At 29.6% G+C, this 25,104-nt stretch overlaps 1 protein-coding gene and 1 pseudogene across 1 annotated transcript; both read right to left on the bottom strand.

The window, feature by feature from the left end:
• Window positions 1–12,218: 12,218 nt before the first annotated feature.
• LOC129288243 (probable L-type lectin-domain containing receptor kinase VI.1) lies at window positions 12,219–14,444 on the bottom strand (annotated as a pseudogene).
• A 6,542-nt stretch (window positions 14,445–20,986) lies between these two features.
• LOC129288811 (lectin-domain containing receptor kinase VI.3-like) lies at window positions 20,987–23,248 on the bottom strand. The gene is given in 3 exon segments (XM_054925572.1): window positions 20,987–21,277; window positions 21,280–22,696; window positions 22,790–23,248. Coding segments are annotated over 3 exon segments (2,037 nt in total). The 5' UTR covers window positions 23,240–23,248; the 3' UTR covers window positions 20,987–21,107.
• Between the last annotated feature and the right edge of the window lie 1,856 nt (window positions 23,249–25,104).

The raw sequence follows: 25,104 nt of genomic DNA, 5'->3' as shown, positions 1-25,104 counted from the left end.
ATTTAATAGTTAAATCGATTATGTATTGCCAATAAAGTTCAACACAAATTGTTCATAACTATCACATTAGTAATTTATAACTCACCCTTTAATATTTTACAATTTTAACTTTAATATTTTTAATAGAGATAATATTGTCTTGTATTTCAAATTCAAATTACACTTAGATTTTAAAAGATTTAATTATAATTTTTAAATTTTACAGTATTTATTTACAAGTAAATATGTTCCAAAAAACTTATACATAATTTTTTCAATTTTTTAATACTTATCCATAGAACTTATCGGGGAAAGGAACTAAGCGAAAAAGTCCACATAATAGCCTCTAATAGAAGGCACAAGTCCCGATCATCACTGTCTTTTTGGAGGCCAATACAGATGCCGTCTGCGAGGGATGCCATGTTCACTGATTTCTATATGTATTAACCGTCACGATGCGTTCCTGTTCCTTGATCAAATTAATAAACATGCTTTGATTTCTCTACTTTCTCAAGCACTGGTGGAGCAGTTCCTGATGATGCTTTTACCATTCACTGAACAAGTTGAGATGAACTAGCCGCGCCTTTAATTATTTCCAGAAGATAGACTCTTGGAAGAAGAGGGTTCATGACTTCATTCTCTTCATTATTTCCCCGCCTTTAATTGGCATCATTTCCAATTCTTCCATGAATTTAATACCTTTGGCATGTAGGCTCATTCAATTAAGCAAGTCTCTCTCTCTCTCACAAGTCACACACACAATGACAAAAGCGCGTTATTATTGAAAGAAGATTGTGGGGCTGGCGGCGAGAGTTTGAGTTCGTTGGAAGGAGTCATGGCTGTGAGGAGATTACCAATGGAATGGAACCGGTTTCTCTACTCATCTCATGTGCTAATCTCTAAAATGAGATTTCAACCATTCAAGTTTTAATATTAAAATATTATTATATTATTTTATATTATATTTATTAAAATAAAATTTTATAAAAATTATAAAATAATTTTAATAATTTTTTATTTTTAATATGGTCTTATTTATTTGGAAACTCTAATTTAATATTAAATTTTTTATAATTAATATATATTGATTATCCAGATACATTCTGCACAGTTTAAATAAAAATTTTAATTTTAAATTGGATCTTTTAAATTAAATCTAAACCAAATTAAAAATAAAAAATTTATTAAAATTATTTATAAATTTTATTTAATAAATATAATATAATATAATATTTTAAATTTGAATCGTTCGGATCAAACCTAAATGGTTTATATCTCATTCCTGGGACGAGCAGAAAACCGATCCCATTAGGAATACGAATATGTTCTCCACTTGGAAAGAGACAACAAGGCTTTTCAACCTATTCAATTGTATCATGCCATTTCTATTTTTTATTTTTAAAAATATCATCAAAAGTTTTTATTGATGGACCTATTACTCTTACAAAATATTTTTGCATTTGTATTTTCTTTTCGCTTTCATCTCTAGCTACTCGCCATTTGATAAGTTGTCTCTAAATTAAATTTTTTATAAAAACAATGTCAAACATAAATTTTAGGGAGAATTTCATATCAAGACCATTGATGTGACTTAATTAAAATTTAGGATCAAATAAATATGAAAATATATCAATATTAAAATGAAAATAATTTTGCAAGACAAATGATTAAAGTGTCATCAATACAAATGAAAAAAGAAAATGTAAATAGCTCTTTAATATGATGCGGAAGCATAACATGACTTGCTAAATCCATTACACTACTTGCCAAATCTATAACATTGTATATGAATTTATCAGGCCTCAATTAAATCTATAATTTGTTAAATGATTATCTTAACTTTTTAAAAATGTTATGTCACTTATAATTCATTTATATTACTTGATAAGTCCATTGTATTGCTTGTTAATCATCTGACTTGTGTTAAATCCATTACAACTTGTTAAATTATTATTTATCTTATAAAATCCATTATCTTATTTCACGCTGCAACTGATATAGTAAGGGATTTAACATTATATGTTAAATTATTAGCTTAACTTGTAAAATTTAGTATGCATTTAGCAAAATAAGGGATTTAACAAATTATAAGTCATATCATGCGTTTAACAAGTTATGTTAAGTAACTAGAAAATAATCCCGTGCATTGCATGGGTATCCAAAAATAATTGATATTATATTCAAATATTATTTTTAATAATAAAAAAGAAAAAGATAGAGCATCATAAAATATTTTTACTAATAAATGTCCAACTTAACACAAAAGTAAGAAACATAATGGGAGAATATGATATTTAGATGGAGGAATGTATCTTTTATATTCATTAACTAATACTCCATCCGTTTAAACATGTAATGTATTTTTTAAAAATTTAAATATTAAAAAATATAAAATATTTTTAGTCTTTTAATGTGTAATTATTAATTTTTTAAAATACCTCTATTAAATAAATTATTTTATATTTATTTTAAGGTGAAATACCTTATTAAATAATAGTAAATATGAAAAGATAAAATTAGTTTGAAGACAAGTAACTATTTTATGAAAGATAATATTTAATTAAAGATATCTTATATTTTTTAACAGAAGGTATAGTTGATGATAAAAGTAGTAGGGACATTGGAGGAATTAAAGTAACACGAATATCCGAATACATTAATTATAGTAATTTGAATTTGAACAAAAGGAAGATAGGGAGAATGAATGATGATTAGGATTTGAGAAAATCTTATTAATATTGAGTATCGAGAAAATTTTAATATAAATAACTAGATGGAATAAATTATGAATTATTAAATATTATTTGGAGAAGTTTTATCCATTTTTTTTAATGTATTTCTATGTCAAATTATCGTTTTTGTAAAACTATTAACTACAGGGAATGAGACTTAAAAGTCCCCGTAACTAAAAATTAATATGTAATGATGCATGCGGATGTAACTAATCATGCGATTGCTAAGTGGTCACACAAAACATTTAACCGAACAATATTTTCAAACAAATCGAACAAGTATTTAATTGCATGATTGCACCCCTTATATCCTTCTTTCACCATGCTCGGACGCCAAATCACCCGGCCAAAGGTGAGTTGGACCAAGCGACACGCCACTCATTGGGTCCAATGAGGGCTTACCACGTGGTAATAATTAACCGAACAGAAATTCCCATTAACACCATACATTAAAATACCCTGACAAGTCATGCATCATTCAAATATCCAAACAGGAATATATCCGAACAATAATATCTCATCATGATAAACAAAAATAAATTTTTAACCACTTGGCAATAATTCAAACAAGTATATACAGTATTTTTTTTCAATAATTCATAATTTTTCCAAACAACAAAACAACACATAACCATTCACAAACACACTCATTACAACACATTAATAATGGTTACCTTGTGTCTTGAATAACAAGTTCCCCTTCACAACTCCTTTTTCACCACTATCTTTGTCAATATAATCTACATAATTATTTCACAATACTATATATTAATTTTACATTAAAATAAATAACTCTAATTTAAATAGTTAGAAAGTCTTAGATCTATAATCTATATTAACACTAATTTAAGATTTATGCCTCATTTAACTTCCTAAATTCTTTTCTAAAATTCTCGTACCCTAATAAATTATTTTTTTTATCCTCAAATCACTTCTAGTATCACAATTTCATCTTTCTATATTCTAAAAATTCATCCAAAAATAAATTAAATTTTAAAATTATCTTGAAGCCTCAAATCACCTTTCTATAACCTCAAAAATACTTATTCATACTTAAATAAATATTTAATAATCATAAGTTTATCCCTACATCTCAGATTCCACATAAATTCAACATATAGATCTAGATTTTAACTCAAAAATTCTTAAACATGAGTTTCAATCTCAAGAAAATATTCTATAATATTTATTATATCCCTAAGAGTTTTAACCTATAGTTTTAATCCATCATATCATCAGATTAACTATCCTATAGAAAAAAAATTCTAATCAGAATATTTACTCTATCCTATAAAATAATCATATCACTAGAAAGCTAATGTTATTTAGAAAATAACTATAAAATTAATTTTGTAATTAAATAAATTTTTAAATGCTAATCTAAACAGGAAAGGTAGAACATACCTGAAGAAAAAGAAAATAATCCCCCCTTGCGAGAAAAACGCCGAGCAACGTGAGAGGAAGAGAGAAAAATAATATAAAAATGGAATTGTGGTCCCAAAATTATATTAAAAAAAACTATAGGTTCGAATTTAATTATTCAAACCTTTGGGCCAAAAGTTACAATTTTCTCTAAATTGCATCTTAGCCTCTCATGCTTCCTAATGCACACACCCCCTCTTTTTTATACATGAAGGCACCTCTTCTCTTCCCTCATCTAACCAATGTGGGATTTAGAAACAACAACCTTCCACCCCCTTTTTTTTTATTCTTTCTACCTTCTCTCTTTTTTTTTACACAATAAAAATTATTTATGTATTATATCTTAACTAAATATTGCTTATGTGATTTTAAATTTAAATTTTTAAATTTATAATTAAATATCTAACCATAATATCATTTCTAAATAACCTCAAATAATATAAATTCCTATTATTATCATTTTTTTCCTCAAAACCTAAATTCTACAATTTCTTTATTATATAAAATCAGGATGTTACATTTCTCTTACTAATTTTAATAACCTACTTTCTCTTGTGCTTTTTTTTCTTTTAAAAAAAAATCTTGTGTTAAAAAGTTGAGAACATGCCTTATAAATAAGCCAAAAAAATCTTTTACATCTGTCTTATAAATAAACCCAATGAAATATGCTAGATATACATTTTCAATTTGTATAGTTTTTTTTTTTTACAAATATTATATAATTATGAAAAATTTATTATCTAACAATTTTAAATAATAGATTTATTTTAAAATATTGATCATGATAAATATTTTAAAAAATAAAACCTATTATGAATATTATATTATCATATGAGTGGATGTTTATAACTTCTAATGTTTAAAATTCTTCATTTTTCATAAACTTTTCACTAAATGACTTAGATGGAGCTTTTCAAGGTTAACGCTTTATAACCTCCAAAGGTACTATACTATGATATCTTTTTTTATTCATTTATAACATTAAGGTTAGACATTAATGATTAAAAACCTATAAATAAAGGTCATGCATGTACAAAATATTAGGCACCTAAATGAATAAAATATGTTCCCTTGTTCCCTCTCCCAACTCTTCTTGTCTTGCTATTCTCTTTTCCTACTCTTTTTCTCCTTATTGTCATAACATGTTATCAGAACATGCTCAATTGAACTAGTTCATGGCATAAATTTAAAAAAATTTCTCATTGATACTTGTTCATTTTTGCTTGTGGCTTAAAGATGGTTTGTCCAAATGGAGTGGGCAAAAATTTGCAAACTTATTTAGAATGAATTATGACCTTGCAATTTCAAAAAAGTATGAACTTTATTTATTCATGGCTTATTTGATATTCATATATAGGTATAAGAATTTATTTTATTCTATTTTTAATTTATGCCATTCTTATATTTATATTTTATCATTTAAAATTCCAAAATTTATTCTTATATATTTGCGACAATTAATTTAATATCCATCGATATTTTATCTTGTGATTAGATGGCCAGAAGCCTAAAAAGCCCTAAAGTCATATCAAACTTCTCAAAGAAATTAAAATATAGTTGATTGCACCCAAGGAAAAGCAAGCTTAAACAACCAAAGACAATTCATAAACTATTTTCACAAGTTTAAAACAATGTTGGTTTAGAAAAGAATTCAAGGTTTAAGGTGATTATGATATTTTTTTTTGAATTTTATAGGAAAATGTAGAGTGAAATGAAATTAACTTAACCAACCAAACAAATGAGTTCTCTAAGGTTTGAACCTACTTTCACTTTATAAACTCCTAACTTCAATTCATTTAGTTCTTGCAATTCATTTGACATTAAGCAAATGAATTATCATTAGGACTAGGTGATCATGGCTTAAATCAAGATACAATCTCTATGAAAATTATGCCAAATTATGACTTGATTCTAGAATTAGATCTTGCCTTGACCATGTTTTAACATTTAGAACCAATCAAAAATTAAACAATTAACTTCAATTTTAAATCTAAATAGAAGCTAACTGGTTTAGACATCATCACAAGAATTGGACATATTAACATTTGCGCATCAATAATCATTGAAGTATAAATTCAAACATATAGTGTATAATATCCAATTAAAAAGTTAAATCATAATATCTAATTCTCTTAAAGGAATGAAACTAAATAGAGAATTCAATCTAACAAGAACTTAATCATCAAGTCAACAGCAACAAAAAAATTAGAGAAATCAAAAGTGATTTACAGCATAATCGAATTGGAAAGAAACTTAAAAACTCAAGTAAAAGTTTCATCTTCCTTGAAGAACTCTAGAGAAGATTCAGCTGCTTATTTCGGTCTCCTCAATGATTGATTGAAGAAGACGTCCACAAGAAACTACCATGGATGATTGCTTGAAGAAGTCTGTTAATGAATGCCATGCGATCAAACTGAATGAGTGAAGGAAATGAGGCGAGAGAGAGAACTAAAGCCAAGAGAGGAGGTTTTGCGATAGTGTGTGATGATTGGGTGTGGGCGTCGAACCGAGCCAAAGATGAAGATAAGCGATTGCGTGTGTTGAAGTGGCTGTGCGATCAGTGATAGATGAACTCTGAACCCAGAGGAAGATGTGCGAACAATATGTGGTGGCGGCAAGAGTCTTCCGTGTGAATGGTCGAAAATCGTACTCAAAAACTAGACGAGCGTTCGTGTGTGATGATTCAAAACTGAGCGCTACTCCGCTTCAGTTCTCCATTTTCCTCCTCCTCCTTTTCTTCGCCCCACGTCTTCTTCTTTTCTGAAAGTGCTAAGTCTGATTCAAAAATAAAAATAATATAATTACCAAATTGCCCCCTTAATCCCTAAAAACACAAAGCAAACCAAACTAAATCAATCCAATAAAATTGAACCAAATAAAATTTAAAACTGAGAATAAAAATTGTCTAAGTAATAAAATGTGTCAAAGAACTGAAATTCCAGATTAAAATAATTAGCCTTAATAAAATGTGCAAAATAATTAAAATGCCTTTAATGCTAACACTCAATGTAACTGAGTCAATGATCAAATTCAATGTTAAAATCATGCATATAAAGTCTCAACTACTCAACTGTGGTCAAAAAATAGAAAAGTGTGCAAATCATGTGATTTAGCCAAGTCCTATCACTTTTAATAATAGCCTTTTGTAAATTATTACTGTATGTTTCAATAAATGTTATGAAAAGTATTGCTGCTACAAATAATCCAAACATTTCATGGCACCAAAAGGCTTTGATAGCATTGGAAAATATTTTTGTTATAGTCTTGAAGATTAATAGCTTATAAAAAACCATGTCACTAAAAAGTAATGGTCTTAAAGACTAATTAAATTTGTGGTATTTTGATTATTCATTTGGTTACAAATATTAAAGCCTTGAAGGCTATTGATTCAAACATCAAATAGCACAAAAGAACTTGTCATTATGAGAAATTTTTGCTTGGTCCTAAAGACTGATATATGCAAAAAACGATAATGTACTTTTGAAAGCACGAGATATACCTGTGAGAGTAATAATGACTATGATCACATTGCATTATAGAATTGACACTTGAAACACGATGATATTTTGTCATGGCTATTGAAAAAATTGTCTTGCCACAATTGTTGAAATAATATCTCTATGGTGATTAAAATTGTGAGAAAATATTGGCTAGAAGCCAAATATACAGATACGTGTCAATTCATTGAAAGTAAATGCCAAAATTAGTTATGGAGCAAAAAAAAAAAATTATTAAAAAAAGACCGGAGGCTATATGCCTAGAAGACTATATGTTATTTAATTTTTATTGTATTTAAATTTATTGTGATTAATTTGTGAGAGAGAAATTATTATAAACATTTGACATTATGATATTAACAAGTGTTCAAAGACTGATATGAAGCTAAATAAAAAAAAATCCATTATTTATCATAAATTGAGATATTAATTTATTGTGCCAATTTATTTGTTGATATAAATATATGAGTGTGAATATTATTTACACAAGTTTTATACATTAATAAAGATAATTATATATATATATATATATATCTATGGGATTAAATTCATTTTATGTGTTTTTTGAGGCAAAGAAAAATATATATTTTTATTCCACATTCGAATTTGAGAATGATTTCTTAGTTTGAATTTATAGTTTTTAATTTCGTACATGATGATAAAGTTATTGTGAATGATTGATATTAATTTTGACAATCATTTTAGTAATATGTGCAAAATATACATTATAGAAAGAAAAATTTATGAATGTTTAAATAGTTGGGATAATTTGAAAGAAAATTATAAATCTCATATATTATTCTATATGATAATGTTAATAATCTATGTGTTAAATCTTATTTTTTTGAAATGATAAATCTTCCTTGATGATTTTTTTCTTCACATTCATCTATAATTTTTCTTTTATTTCATTTCAGCCCTCAAACATCTTCAATCATTATACATTGGTCTTTTGATTTAATTCTTATGGATCTCTTCAATTCCTCTTGAATTTCTTCATAAATTCAATAAATAAGTTTTGAAATATTAAAAAATACATGTGAAAGTAGTAATGTTTTTCTTCAGATGAAGAGATACTTTAAAAAAATAAGGGGTAGAAAATTTTGAATATTTTATATCTCATACATAGAATATGTATAAAAAAAGCTAATTAAAATATGTTATTAATCAATAATGAAAATATATGTTTATGTATGAATATGAGTAATTTTGATGGTAATATCAAATTATCAAATGATTATCTTACACACAAATAAGTCATGGAAAGATGATTTGTCAAAAGAAAAGAAAGGAAAATGACACAATTTGAGTATGATTACATTTATTTTAAGTATATCAAAATCATGGATCTATAGTCCAAAAACTTGAAATGTAAAATTATTATGAATATTGAACATTATGAGAAAATAAGATTTTTCACAATGATCTAATAATGATTATGACCAAGCATGTTATCTTGTAGTGGATTTTCGTATATATCTTTAGTTTGACAATATATGAAATTGAAATATAATGTGTCTATTGGATATTATAATATATGCATATGATTCATTAAATAGTGAAATTTACATGAGAATCCTTGAAAAATAAAAATGTTAGAAGCATGACCAAGACAATTATTTATTATGTGGATTAAAATAATTTGAGTATATATAATTAACTCAATAGTTGTGCATCGAAAAATTTTACATTTTATTTGATTCATAAATGGAATTTTCAATATCCCCATGATTACAAAATCATTGGAATTTATTTTATGATAATTTTGTCTAAAAATATTAAATTTATTGGTCAAGAAATCCATATGTTTATTCTCTGATAATATTCAAATTTTTTATTGATAATGCACATGTTATAATTTTGTTGACAAAATGAGTTCCTGCAAGTACACAAATGGATAATGAAATAAATATTTGATATGTTAACTTTATAAAACTATTTGCATAAGGCAAATGGAGAGTATATTGATGGCTCAACATATTCAGAAGATATATTAAAGGAATATACTTGAAAAAAATATTATACGATGACAATGCATCATAATAGTTCAACTTACATGGAATTTGCTTGAAAAAATATGGAAAAATGACAAAGAAGTCTTGAAAGAACCAATTAATTTAAGTTAGATTTTAAGTATCAAACTTCAAAATTTATAATTCAATCTCTCAATTTTACAACTATATTATGATAAATTTATAACTTATTTTTTAAATTTTAACATAGTGAGGAATAAAAAAATTATTTTTCTTGTTAAAAAAGCTACAAATTCATCACAATGAAATTGCAAAATTAAAAATTAAGTTACAAATTTTTAGAGTTTAGCACTTGGGATGTAACTTAAATTAATGAATCTTTTTGAGACCTCTCTATTATTCTCTCAAAACATTAACAATATTCATTTGAGAAATTAGTATACTTATTAAGATATGATAACAAAGAGTGATGTGTTATTAGAGGGAGTAAAAGTGATGTTGTTAGGAGGAGAAGTAATAATAGTATTGTCATCAGGGGGAGTATATATTATGCTATACTCTTTTTTTTAATCGATATTTTGTCTCATTAGATTTTTCTAATAAAGTTTTTAATAAGGCAGCTTGATATATATTATGTACTCTTTTTTTTTTCATTAAGTTTTTGTCTCATGAGGTTTTTTTAGTGAGGTTTTAATGAGGCACACATATTTATTATAAATATTTAAAGGGAATTATTATGAATATTATATGATTATATGATCAGTGGTTGCCTTAGCTCCTAATGTTTAGGATTCTTTATCTTCCATGACCTCCTAATGAATGACTTAGAATGAGTTTCTCAAGGTTAATGCCTTATAACCTCCAAAGATTACATATTATGTTATGATGTCTTTCTTTATTCATTTGTGACATTAATGTTATGCTTTGATGGTTGAAGGGGTATAAATAGAGGCCATGTACAAAATTTTGAGCACCAAGTAAATAAAATATACTCTTTCAATCCTTCGTTTCCTCTTTCAATTCTTCTTGTCTCCCTGTTCTCTTTCTTTTTATTTTTATTTATAACAAAATCAACTATGTTTAATTTTTCAAAAATTCCCCCTCCCAAACCCCGCCAAAACAAAGCTGGTTCCGCCCCTGTTCTCGCATTAGATGTGACTATGCATGATGGTCATCTTTATTTTATTTGCTAATCACTTTGTTTTTTAATGTTGTTGACACATCTATCATATCTCTATTTTATAATAGTAAATTGCATTCTGGAAATAATAATCATACTCTGAAGATTATATATGATTCAAAAAACTTCTCACAGATATAACTCTTTTACAGAATATTTTTCCAAGTCACAGCCACAGCAAAAGAAATGACAGCACCAAAGATATTAAATAACAGAATATTTTGCATGGTACTATGACAGAAAAGTCCCAAAAAGATTAACTAATTTAAATTAGCAGGTAAATAAATTTTCTTTTGGTAAATCAGCAGACTGGTCAAAAAAAAAAAAAATAGCAGGTCTCAAGTGTTAAATTTTAAGAATTTGTAATTCAATCTCTCAATTTGGTAACTCCAATGTGATGAATTTTCAATTTGTATTCAAAAAATTAATAGAAAAAATAATTTTTTTATTTTTTAACCATGTTAAAATTAAAAAAGAGAGTTACAAATTCATTATAATATAGTTGTAAAATTGAGAGATAAATTTATAAATTTCTGAAATTTAACATTTAAGACATAATTTAAATTAATTGATTCTTTTAGAATCTCTTTATCATTCTCTCCATTTTTCATCCTAAACTCGGATAATTAAGAAAACAAATGAACGGAGGCCACAATTACCTAGTTCCAAGTTTACGTACTATCAGGTTCTTGACTACGATAACTGTTGATTAATCTTTTATGCAACTGTTGATTTGATTTACTAGTTTAATGGGAAAATGGTTATCAGGTAACCTTTGTTAATTTACAGGAATTAATTTTATCTTGAATGACTATGTAAACTAATTTCCGAAACTCTGATAATTGGGCTGAGAGACTTGAAGAAATGGAAGAATGAACTATACAATTACCTAGTTCCAAGTTTACGTACTATCAGGTTCTTGACTACGATAACTGTTGATTAATCTTTTATGCAACTGTTGATTTGATTTACTAGTTTAATGGAAAAATGGTTATCAGGTACCCTTTGTTAATTTACAGGAATTAAATTTATCTTGAATGACTATTTAAACTAATTTCCGAAACTCTGATAATCTTCTCAATATGCCTTTGATTAATACTGGGGCTGATAGACTTGAAGAAATGGAAGAATGAACTATCTCTATAATCAAATCTATAAAATTTATTTGGTCAATCATATATCAATCAATTCCTAGAAGCAGGTATGGCACATGGAAGCATACCTGAATCCATTACTTTGATTTGATTGATTTGATTACAAACGGGACTATTTTTTGGATTGTTATTAAAAGAAGTTTCCAAATATTTCCAAGCTAAAAAGGAAAATTGAGAACATTCCAAGTGGTGGACCAAACTAGTGAGTCAATAACGATTACCTCTATTAATAGAACTAAATTTGTGATATTTACTACTTGGCCTCTTTACAAATTATAAATATTGCTCTAGTCTTCATATATTAATTTCATAACAATTACACTCCTAAACTATAAAACATTAAATCGACATAGATCTGTCACTTTATTTAGGCTTAATTAAATAATGATCATGCATTTTTAATATTTACATGTGTGGCTCATATGTTGAATTCTATTTCCAGCACAGGCTTCATCAATTCCTGCTTCGATATTTGTGTGTATTAAAGTGAAAGGGAACGAACTCGAGAACATTAATATATACGCATTGCTATCTACCAGCTTCAAGAAGCCTGCTACTCATGCTATTGATGGAGGATAAGTTATTTGAAGTTGGGACAATACTTGCAGACACATTTCCAGGAACAAAGAGCTCATTCTGCTACTTCCAGAACTAATTTGCCCCCTCCAATCCCCAATAACTGGAACAGGGTCATCAAGGTTTAGATATGTAGTCACTTGTCCTCATGGTGGGTGTCTCAAATCTGCTCTGTGTTGAGCACAGAGAAGACCCAGTTTCAGAACCAATTCCACCTCTTCTTCATCATAAACCAAGTTCAACTTTGGGTCCACTACTTCAAGAATCTGACCCAGACTGTGATTCTCTACAACCCAATCTAGCAAGAAAAATTGCCCCGACTCAGTAGGTCTCCTCCCACTAGCAACTTCAAGAAGAAGAAGACTCCATAAGCATAAACATCAGAACTTGTGGATGCCTTTCCTGTGCGAGTCAATTCTGGTGCTATGTACCCAATTGTGCCCACCACATTGGTTGTGTGAGACACTTCACCATGATCATATAGCCTAGCAAGGCAAAAATCACCTACACGAGCATCTAAATCTTTCTATGAGAATATTGCCGGTTTTGATTGTCTCTGTGGATCACCACTTGCTCCCACTCTTCATGCAGATATAATATCCCTTAGCTACGCCTTTGATGATATCGAACCTTTGATCCCAACTCAAAACAACGCTGGATTGAAGAGGAGTGAGTCGAGGCTTCCATTCGGCAAGACACCTTTGTAGACAGCACCAAAGCCTCCGATCCCTATCAGCTCACTCTCTCTGAATCCTTTTGTTGCCGAGTAAAGATCTCTGTATCTGAATCTGTGTGGACAATCTAGTTCCCAATCCTCAAAAGTCTCGAAATTGGTGTACCTCCTGTACAAGGTTACTGAACACAAGGAAAACAGCAATATTAAGGTGAGAGCAGACAGAACTCCTATGGCAACGTGGACCCAAGGGAAAGAGGGTAACTTGGATCATTCTCCTTTGGGTGGCTCTGGAAGCTTGGAGATGGTGATGAAGCAGAAGGCCCATTCACTGAAAAGCTCCATCCCAGAATGTAATGGGAGCTTGCTTTGCTTTCCCCAGTTGACGCTGAGAAACCAACAAACATGGTGTCCTTCAGACCCCCTCAAGGTTAATCGGGACAGATATGAGTGGTATGGAGGGTTTAGCAGGCAACGATATAGGAGCTACAGTCACGTTCACAATTTTCCTTGTCACCAATCATAATCTATCCAAGCGTGTACAGCATCAGTTTCCTTCCTCCATGCTGAATTCTTCCTTCTGAGCTTCTGTGCCTTCTTTAACATAAGCAGCCGGTTTCACTGACGCTCGAGTTCAGGCCATTGATATTGACTCCAAACATGGTTCGCTTTAGTGTCAGCCTGACTTCTGTAGCCATTTACCTGCACACATAAACTTAGTTGTTGACAGTCAAAATATAGTATGGCAAATGTATATATTCATATATAATGTTACCGTATCAAATTCGACTACAAAAGGTGATTTGAAGTACTGCCATCATTGGAGGAGTTAACAAGACCAAGAAAATGGCCAGGACTCGCCCGTGGAAATTGAGTTGAGGGAGCTATGAAGAAAGCAAGGCCAAAGCCTCCGGGTCCGAGGCTGAAGGGACAATGGAGAAAACAAAGGATGTGCTAAAGGAAGAAACTTTTCGGTTGGTTATATTGGTTGTATGAGCATCTGGAAGGGTTTGTCATAGAAAGCATGGCCTACAACATTGTATGATCTGTTGGTGAGTTTAAGGGAACCACTGGGTTTGACAACCGTAGCTCCTTCACGGGTTAGATTACTTTCATGCAACTAGAGAAAGGAAGAGAAGGAGGAAACCAAGTGTTGAAGATGAAGCCATCAGATTCTGGATGCGCAGAAGAATTAAAACTGTGCCGGTACAGCTTTATTGCCTTATAGGAGGTGCACGAAGTGGTTGGAAACCTTCATGTGTCAGTCTCAAACTAGTATTGGGCAAGGCAAAAGACAATGAATTCTGTCTCAGTTGAATAAAACACAGGCATATTTAACTTTTAGATTAACAGACGATGATGAGAATCCAACTTAAAAACCACACGATCATTTCACATTAAGAGTTCATGCATGTGAACTCAAAAACTCAAAAATGTCTGCGACTAATGCATCATATATAATATGATCAAAAGGTTTCGTTGTCTTTTGGGGTCCAAGGGACAAGCTAAGTCGAGACGGCACTTTCTGACCGCCGTGAGGAAAAATGGGTTTGAAATTTTCTAAAGATTTAAATGCAGAAGAGACGAGAGCCACAAATGATTTGGGAAGAAGTCTTGGCTTGCTGATATTGTGGAAATGGAATAGAAAGGCAAGAGAACGACTCAATATTCGTTGGAGACCGCTATAAGATGAAATTTGGAAGGGATTTTCCTGACCTGTTTCATTGGTTTATTATATTTCTTTGAATTTGGGGTGTATGATAATGAATATATCTTTTTCAATAGTTGACATTGATTATGTGCAACCACTAATCAAGATAAGAAGAACTACAAATATGTATGCAACTGCTGTAGCCGTACAACTCAATAATTTTTTTTTTGGGTCAAAGTACAACTCAATATTAATATCCATGAAAATACAGGATGGATCCATGACAAGTAGTAATAATAATACATAAGGAGTAGCGGGAGAACAAATAGATGTTGAGGAATGACATCTTTTTTTTTTCTTTTTTAATAGTAGTTAGGTTATGCCACCTGCAAAAAATTATCTTCTATATTGGAGGAAATGATAGACTATCTCTAATTAAGTTGTTAAATAAAATTGGGATTCAATTTTCAACTACTTGCTTAAATGATAAAAGCCTCTACTATTCATGTCTAATTTAATTGGTAATAACATCATTTAACTCAAAAACTTAAAATTTTTCAGTTTTTGTTTTATATATATATTATATATATATATATTATTAAACTCAATTTGATGTGAAATTTCCCACATTTATTCAAGTATACCCATACCTAAATATTCTTACATATTTAATGTAAACAAATTATATTATTAATTAGTATATTTTATGTTACTTCTTGATGCCAGTTATGCATTAAAAAGAGAAGATTAATTTTAATGATAGGTTTCATTTGTATGAATCCTACATTCATATCTCTCTTTAATTGTAAATGATACAAGTATTATAAATTTTAAATTATTTCTACAATAAGTTATAGTTAGTATGAATTTTTTGAAAAGATCATATTAAAATAATTAAATTCAACTTAAGCTTGAATATAAACCCTATATAACATTTAGGATTAAAGTATAAATCTATCTTTCAGTGTCTTTGAAAATACAATTGGTATATTAAAGTATTTAAAAGTATAATATTATCTTGACGTTTTTCAAAACGGTATAATTTTGCCCAAGTTGATGATTTTACTATATTAACTATTTATTTTAATTTTTTGATTGTTAAAATTCAATGTGGTATTTAAAAAATTAAAAAATTTATTAAAAATAATTTGGGGAAGAGGAAACTTGACATTGATTATTTTTAAATTTTTGATTGTTAAATTCAATGTGGTATTTTAAAAATTTAACAATTTATTAAAAAATTCATTGTGGTAACATTATACCTTTGAACATATCTCTTCGAAAAATTTCGGGGGCTAATTTTATTTAACCCTAAAATTTAAGCTTAATTATGTACCAATATAATATATAAAAGAAAAATTATTATTGTAGTTTTTAGTTTTGACTTAATTATAACTTAATTTTTAAACTTTAATTTATATAACTCAGTTTTTATAGTTTTAATTCAATTGTAACTTGTCCCTAACATTTTCTCTCTTACATTCAGTCCTTATATTTTAATCACTTAACTATTGATCCCTATATTTTTAAAAAAAATAAAAGTATAAAGATTAAAAATTTTTAAACTTTTAATATTTTATAATTAAATATTAAAATTATAATATTTTAAATTTGAACTTTTACTATTTATAATATTAGTAATAAAATTATAAAGATTAGAATTATGTTAAAATTTATAACAAAAATTTTAAATTTTTAAACTCTTTCAATCTTTATAAATATTAAATACTAAAATTTTACCATTTTTTTATCTTTATATTTTTATTTTTTAAAAATATAAGGATCAATATTTAAGTGATTGAAATCGTAAAGACTATATTGCAAGAAAAAAATTTAAAGATTGAATTATAATTAAGTTAAAATTATAAAAATTAAATTATAATGAGTTAAAGTTTAAGAATTTATAATTATAAAAATTAAATGATTAATTTTTTTTGATATAAAATTATAAACAATTGGTTTATTTTTTTGAACACAGTTACATGAGGGAGGATCATTATCCTCATGCATGACACCCGAATATTGGCAAACAATTGCCTCAACAATAATGTAATTTATTTCAAATTGCATCAAGAGATAAAAATATATATCTGGAAAGTTTCCTCAAAGCAATCAATACCTTTAACTTTTAAAAGAAAAAAAAAAGTTACTTTAAAATTGTTAAAAGAAATGTTTTGAAAATTGGGTTGGATAATAAATTAGAAAGGTCAGCAGTTCATGATTCACATGGTTCAATCGAGTTGGATCAATAGTCAAATCGATGACTTAATAATTAAATTAAAAAATTATATATATATATATATATATATAATAATCTAAACATAAAAAATAAATATGAAATCGTTACTTAACTTAAAAATAAAACCAAATATTTTAATTTTATTATGACTTAACTAGTCATATGATGCAAGATAATATCAAATAATTAAAAAAAGTGATCATTTTCCAAAAAATTTTGATAAAAAAAAAAAAACTTAAACAGTTTAATTTTTAAAAATCAAATTCAGTTCCTGGGTTGATTTTAATTTTCAGTCCCACTATTAGTTTAAAGTGGCCCAACCTGATTCAACTCCTAAAATAGTCAGATCAATCTTGTTTGGTTTTTTAACTACTAATTAAAAGTGAAATAATTTCACCTCACCATTAAATTTAGGTAACATTGCCGTTAAAATAAAAGCTTGGCCGTTGAAATTGTCACCAGACATATATGTGTGTGTGTGTGTGTATTTTATCAGTGCACTGCCATGCGAACTCAAGTCCAACTAAATTGGTCCCCACACTCATTGGTTTTTCTCTGGCGAGCACGTCCTCCCGTTGTTGGTGATGCTTTTCTCCTGTGATGCTGCGTCTTCTCTCTCTTTGTGCCTCGTATTGAAAAATCACACACACTATTTTCCAATCTTGTCGCTTGAGAACACTAGAAAAGATACTTAACATGGATAGAACAAAGCTGAGAGAGAGAGAGAAACCAAGCTAAAATAAATACTCTCTTCATTAAAAATTTTTATTACAAAATGTAAGATATTTTTTAAAAAATAAATATTAAAAAATATATAATATTTTTAATCTTTTAAAATATAATTATTATTTTTTAAGTGTTTTTATTAATAATAATTTTATATTTATTGTAGAATATTTAATAAAATAAATATAAAAATAATGCTAGTTTAAAAATAAATAATTATTTTATTAAGATAAAATTTAATTAAAAATATTTTATAATTTTTAATAAAAAAAGTAATTAAGAAGCTTATGAGAATGGGATCAACAAATCCATTCAAGACCAAAACTTCTCTTTCACCTTCCCCAACCCTCTTCGTCTTCTCCGATCCACCACACCCCAATCTTCCTTCTCTCCTTCTATCTTCTTTTGCAGGTACTTGACGGATTCATTATCAGCTTGAGGTTGTGGGATTTTGCAGGTTTTTCCAGATCAGACTTTTACATGTTTTGTTTGCTTTTTGAATTTGCATAAGAACAAGAGCTTATTCGTCTTTCGGCTTCTTCCCAAGAATCTTTTTCCTTATTCTCATCTTCTAAGTTTAGTAGTTAACCTTGGTCACTGATCTGATGCTCATCCCTGATTTCGAGTTCACCATCTCCTTCAATTTGGTTTGCCATTCACGTGCTCATTCAAGTCGGTTCTGCATTTAAGCTCTTCTCCATTCACCATTCGCGACTCATTGCTTTTTTGTTTGTGAATGATTTCTCCATTCGAGTCTGATGGGTTTTGCAATTCATGCCTCTTCCAACTTCCAGCACCGAAAGTAAGCCGTTGAGCTGATCGACCGCCTCTCGAGGAACCTTTCCGTAGACATCGAAGGCGACAAGGAGAGAGAGAGAGCTTGAAGAGGAGTTCAGGGGTTGATGGTATTGGAGTAGGTTGGGAGGGAGGAATGCTGGAGATGTACAAGTAGATTGGGTTGGTGGTGTTTGATTAAAGTTGCCGGAGTTAACCCAGCAAAAGGAAGAGGTTGAGTTACCTGAAGTCTGAAGAGGAGTAGGCATTATCTCATGTGGCAAAGCCAAAGTGTTTGTCATCACATTCCGTTAGTCAATGTTAGAAAATAATTACATTGCTCCACTTTTAATATTTTTATAAAAATGTTGCTCTTTTTAAATGATAAAAATATTAGGTGTTTTTTTTAAAAAAAAAAATTTAAGATATTTTCATCACTTTAAACCTTTCAAATTTTGAGCCACAACAATGAGCTGCCAATCCTTATATGTGTGTGTACAATCTGAAATTTTGTTTTATTTTCTAACATTAATCTTTATGATCATTTTTCATTAAAGGTATAAGGTCCCGTAACTATTCCCCATTATCACCACGTTTAGAAGTTTTGGCTGGAAAGAAATGAACAGTATTAACAAAATGAGATATTTGGCCCAAAAAAAAAATTAACAAAATGAGATGGAATAAAATGTAATAAAAAATGAGATGGAAAAAAAGGGAATAAAATATTGCATTGTTATTGAAATTTTATCATAAAAACAATGTTATTTGATATTTATTGTAAAATAAATAGAATGAAACATATTATAACTTTTCCTTGTTAATATTATCCTTATGAGTTAATTTTGATAAAAAAATTTGAACAAATTATTATTGTTTTAGCTTTCTCATTCTACGTTAACATAGTAAGAATATCTTTAAAAACTAACGTAACAGTGCTTCATTACATAAATTGTTTTTAAAAAAATTGTCATGCTTCGTCTTGAAATGTGATGATGATCATTTTATCATTTATATCCAGTATGCATAATTGTTTAGTTAATTTATCCAATATATAACTATTTTTAAATATAATTTTAGAATCTTTTTATCTGATCACATTTTGATAAAGGATGATCAATGTGCATTGAAAAAATGTGGTTACAAGTATCAAAGTTTTCTATAATATTGATCTTTCATTGAAAAAAAAAAAATTAAACTTGATAAAACAAATTAAAGGTTCCTCTTATTAATAAATCACTGCACACAATAATGAACACCCACTCAATTAACAAAAGCAAAATTAAAAAATCCAATTTCCCTATCTCCCTATATCATATATAAAATAAGTTATGTATGAGTATATTAATGAACTAATGAGGGGAGATTAAAGATCTTGAAGTCTAATCAGCCATATATATTGAATTGCATATGTTAGCAAACTTGTCTGTTTTAATCATTTGTTGTTGCTTTGATCATTTGAAAAATATAGATAAGAAACATACCTCATTACCACATAGTGGAGAGAATCAGTGTTATTAAAATTGGATTGGGCCGATCAGTCAACCAGTTAAACTGAAGTTCAGTTCGATGATTGTAAAAAACTGGCAATTTTGAGAATTAGTTAAGAACCAGCCAAATCAACCTTGAACTGGACACATTATTTTTTATTCTTTTAATTCTTATTTCTAAATCATAATTTATATATATATATATATATATATTATACCTAATAAGCATTATAAAATGAAAAAAATGCAAGATATATAAGAATTATGTATATATGTATATATTTTAAATTTATAAATTATAAATTATGAAATAAATATATCTATTTTAGATGAAAATGATGTAATATTGATGTATATTATCTTTTTTATTGTATATTAGTTTGTTTAAAATTTAAACATACATTTTGTCACTATATATGATTATTTCTTTTTACTTTAAATATATAATATTTAAAATATATTAATTTATTCATGACTGGTTAGATTAGTTCAATGGCCAATTCGATTTTCATAACATTGGAAAGAATTGAAGGACATACTCAACAATGAAAGGAATATGGGATATGATTAAAAAAATGCATAATATATAGAAAAAATGACAATTAAGTCCAAAAATGTTATGTTATTGATAGTTGGATCCTCAACAAAAAATTTTAAAAAATAAGTTGTAAATAGAAATTTGCAAAATTTCAAATTGTTATAAATAGAAATTTATGTTATAATTTAAAGCATTTGATATTTAAATAAAGTTTTTTAATTGAAACTCTTGAATTTACAATTATCTAGATTGATAATTTTTAACTTATTTGCTAAAGATATTTTGTTGAGAATCTAATTATCATTAATTTAATGTTCCGAGACTTACCTGATTGTCACTCTCTCTAATATTTATAGTTATTTTAGGATGTGTTTAAAAGGGTTGATTTAGAGAGACGAAAAAATTGAAGTTGGGATTACTATAACTCAAGTCCACAGAACAAATTATGGGGAAGTTAAAAGAAAGGAGGCAAAAAATTGTATGAACAGTATATATATTCATACATGCTATCTACCAGCTTGGATAGGCCTGCTATTCATGCCACTATTAGAGGTTATGTTATATGAAGTTGAGGAAGTACTTGTAGATACAATTTCTAAGAAACCCAGACTCATTCTTCCACTACCTGAATCTGTCTGTCTTCTCCAATCTCCCATATCAGGCAGAGGGTCATCAAATTTAGGTACCTCATCACTTGCCTCGTGGTGGGCCTTGAATCTGCATTATGTTGAGCACAGAGAAGACCCAGTTTCAGAACCAACTCCACCTCTTCCTCAACATAAACTGATCCCAACTTTGGATCAACCACTTCAAGAATCTGACCCATATTGTGATTCTCCACAACCCAATCCACCAAAAAGAATTGTCCTGGCCCAACGGCTTTCCTCCCGCTGACAACTTCAAGAAGCACAACTCCATAAGCATAAACATCAGAGCTTGTGGATGCCTTTCCCGTGCGAGTCAATTCTGGTGCGATATACCCAATTGTCCCCACCACGTTGGTCGTGTGTGATGCTTCACCATGATCATATAGCCTAGCGAGGCCAAAATCGCCCAAACGAGCATTTAAATCTCCATCGATGAGAATATTACTGGTTTTGATATCTCTATGGACCACCACCTGCTCCCAATCTTCATGAAGATATAACAGCCCGTTAGCTTCGCCTTTGATGATGTTGAACCTTTGTTCCCAGTTCAAGAGAAGGCTTTGCTTGAAGAGGAGTGAGTCAAGGCTTCCGTTAGGGATATAGTCATAGATTAGAAGGAGATCATTCTTTTGCTTGCACCATCCTTGAAGATTGACTAAATTCTTGTGTCTTAATCTTCCTAAGCTTTCAATTTCTGCCGCAAATTCCCTCATTCCTTGGATTGGCCCTCGCATGATCCTCTTCACAGCAACTTCAGTTCCTGTGGAAGGCAAGACACCTTTGTACACAGAACCAAAGCCTCCAACTCCTATTAGCTCACTCTCCTTGAAATCTTTTGTTGCCGTACGGAGATCTCTGTATCTGAATCTGTGAGGACAATCTAGCTCCCAATCCTCGAGAGTTTCAAAATTGGTGTACCTCTTGTACAACGTTACAGAGCACAAAGAAAGCAATAATATCAAGGTTAAAGAAGACAAAACTCCTATGGCAAAGTTTACCCAAGGAAAAGAGGAAGGGTCTTTGACTTTTGATGGTGGGCGTGGAAGCTTGGAAAAGTCAAGCATGCGAGCAGGGGCATTGACTGCAAAGCTCCATCCCAGAATGTAATGAGAGCTTGCTTTGCTTGCCCCTGTTGATGCTGAGAAACCGGCGTACATGTCTTGGGTTATAACGGCGGTAAGGTTAAAATCGGCAGGTTTCGTTGATAAAAGTGGTGTGGAGGGTCTTGGCACTGACATCGGAGCTACAGTCACATTCACAATTTTGTTGTCACCATCATAATCTATCCAAGCTTGTACAGCATCAACTTCCTCGAAACTGAAATTTACCCTTTTAGAATCGTTCCCAACGTAAGCAGCTCGTTCAGAGACAAATGAGGTTGTGTCTTTAATATTGATCCCAACTTCGTTCGCTTCTGAGTCTGACTCTCCTTCTCCAGAGCCATTCACCTGTACAGGCAATTTCGTGTGAAACTAAATTTAAATATTTAGAAGATCAAAAGAGTAACTTAACTCAAACTTTAATTGAGCTATGTACACTACCGTATCAAATTCCACAGCAAATATGCCATTCGCATAGTTGGAATCGTTATAAATACCAAGATAGTGGCCGTCTCTAGCGTCTTCAAACATATCCTTGAATGGTGCTAGGACGAAAGCAAGGCCGAAGCCGCCGGGAGCAGAGGTTGAGGGGACAATGGAGAAAACGAAGTATGCGCTAAAGGAAGAAGCTTTCTGTCGCTGGTCTGATGAATTGTGAAGCATCTGAATGCTTCTGTTATGGAAAGCACGGCCTACAATATCGCGGGACATGTTGGTGAGCTGAAGCGTACGTTCAGTCGTAACTTGCGCAGCTTCTTGAAGAGTCAGATTCCCATTGTCATCGAATCCCTCATAGGAAAACTGGGTGTCTTCTTGAGCCGTGGCTGAAACAAGAAGGAGAAGAAGAAGATGGAGCAGAAAACCAAGTGTTAACGATGATGATGCAGCCATTGTTGTCGATTCTGGAAACACAAAAAGCTTACACAATGTGCTCAGATGTGAATCTCACGCTTTATATTGAAGAAGGGTGAGCGCCATGTGGGAAATATCTAACTGGGTCAAAGCCTCGAACACGTAATGGGGGGTCGTTAATTAAATGAAATGCAAGTCAAAGAGAAACAACAGTATATGGTGGTGACCACAGCAAGTCAATCATTCATAGATATAAACTAAAAGCATAAAGGAAGGAGGTGGAATAATATCCAAGAGAAGACAAAAGTGAGGAGTTTCATTGTCGAGGGACGTTAAGGAAGGAGTTGAAATGGCAAGGGAGAGTAAATAGAGAGAGATGCATCATGGCGCTATCAAAGTGCCGTGATGAATGAGGGGTTTGAATTTTCCAGGCTTCTAGGCTGTGAAAATTGAAAAGCCAGTCAGATGATCAGAAAGGTGATACGATCGAGCACAGAAGATGCATTAGGGGGCCCGGTATTAATTTGCTTCCCAGAAATTCAGGGACGTTTGATAATTATGCAATGGTCGAGAGGGCTTCATCTTCTTCTTCGATCACTTGAGACCGCCAGGCGGCCGTTTGCCAATTTGCAAGAGGTTTCCCGTTTCCTTCGAATTTGAATTTGGAGTGATATGACATGACTACCAGTGTAACAATTCCTGTTCTAATCAAGCAAGCTCTATGATTTTTAAATAACAAATAAATATTATCTAAAAAAAATACAACTCTATATTTTTATATTTTACTCAATTTTATTATTAATCTTTCTATTTTTTATGTATTTGGTTTCTGTATTTTTATTTTTTAATCATTTTAGGTGGAGGGGTCTAAAATAATAACAAAATAAAAGTATAGGGACTAAAAATATAAAAAAAATACAGGGATTAACAGCAAAACGTGAGCAAAGTACAGAGATCTCAAATTATATTTTTCTTATTATCTAAATATAGATAAATAATAAAACAGAATAACAACATAAAATAGTTATTTTGAAGTTTCTATAAACTTACATGATATTAATTCTTTTATGAAATAACCATAATACTTTCAAACATAAACGATAATTTTAAAATAGTAATTGAATTGAGTGGGAGAAGCTAGTCACTCACAACATATGGACTTCATGTTCAAATTCTTATTAAAGAAAATACCCACAATTAGTACCCGACTGAACAGAATAGTCGCTAGAGCCTTGAAATGGACAGACCAAGTTCATATGAATCTGGCCCTCATGGGCTCAAGATCATAATTCTGATTACTCTAAAATCAATCATTTTTTAAAGTATGGCCCTTATTTAAGAAGCTCAAAGTCTTGAATTGTTTAGAAATTAAAATTTTTTAAATATAATATCTAATTTTATTTTTTAAAATACAAATTATAATGTTAAAAATATAAAAATAAATACTAAAAATTTCAATTTTAAAATATAAGTATATATTTTAAAATTTAAATTCAGTTTAAAAATTAAAAATATTTTATTTTTCTGGGATAAAACAAAAACAGCCTAAATGGGTTGTTTGAGTTTTTTTTTTTTTAAGTTTATCACGACCACGTTTCAACTCTTAGTTTCCATAAAAAATGTCATGTTTTCTTAAAAGGATTAATATATAATTTAAACATCAATCTATAGATCTAAAACAATTTAAACCCTATATTTATAATTAATACATTTTGAATCTTTAACCATTAAAGTTAATTCATCCTTACGTACGCCCACCGTAAATTTGAAACTGAAGGTGTTAAATTAAACACAATGGGACCCACAATGTTCTCTATCTGCATCTCTGGCTGCCCACATTCTCTCCCTCCTCTCTCGCTCTAAGAAGTACGACAACGCAACATTTGATCCACCTTGCTGTCTTC

This window comes from Prosopis cineraria, unplaced genomic scaffold (assembly GCF_029017545.1).
Source record: "Prosopis cineraria cultivar Desert tree isolate PC_DT_omini unplaced genomic scaffold, ASM2901754v1 PC12, whole genome shotgun sequence".
NCBI classification, from domain to species: Eukaryota; Viridiplantae; Streptophyta; class Magnoliopsida; order Fabales; family Fabaceae; genus Prosopis; species Prosopis cineraria.
This window is presented reverse-complemented; position numbering and strand designations above follow the sequence as displayed.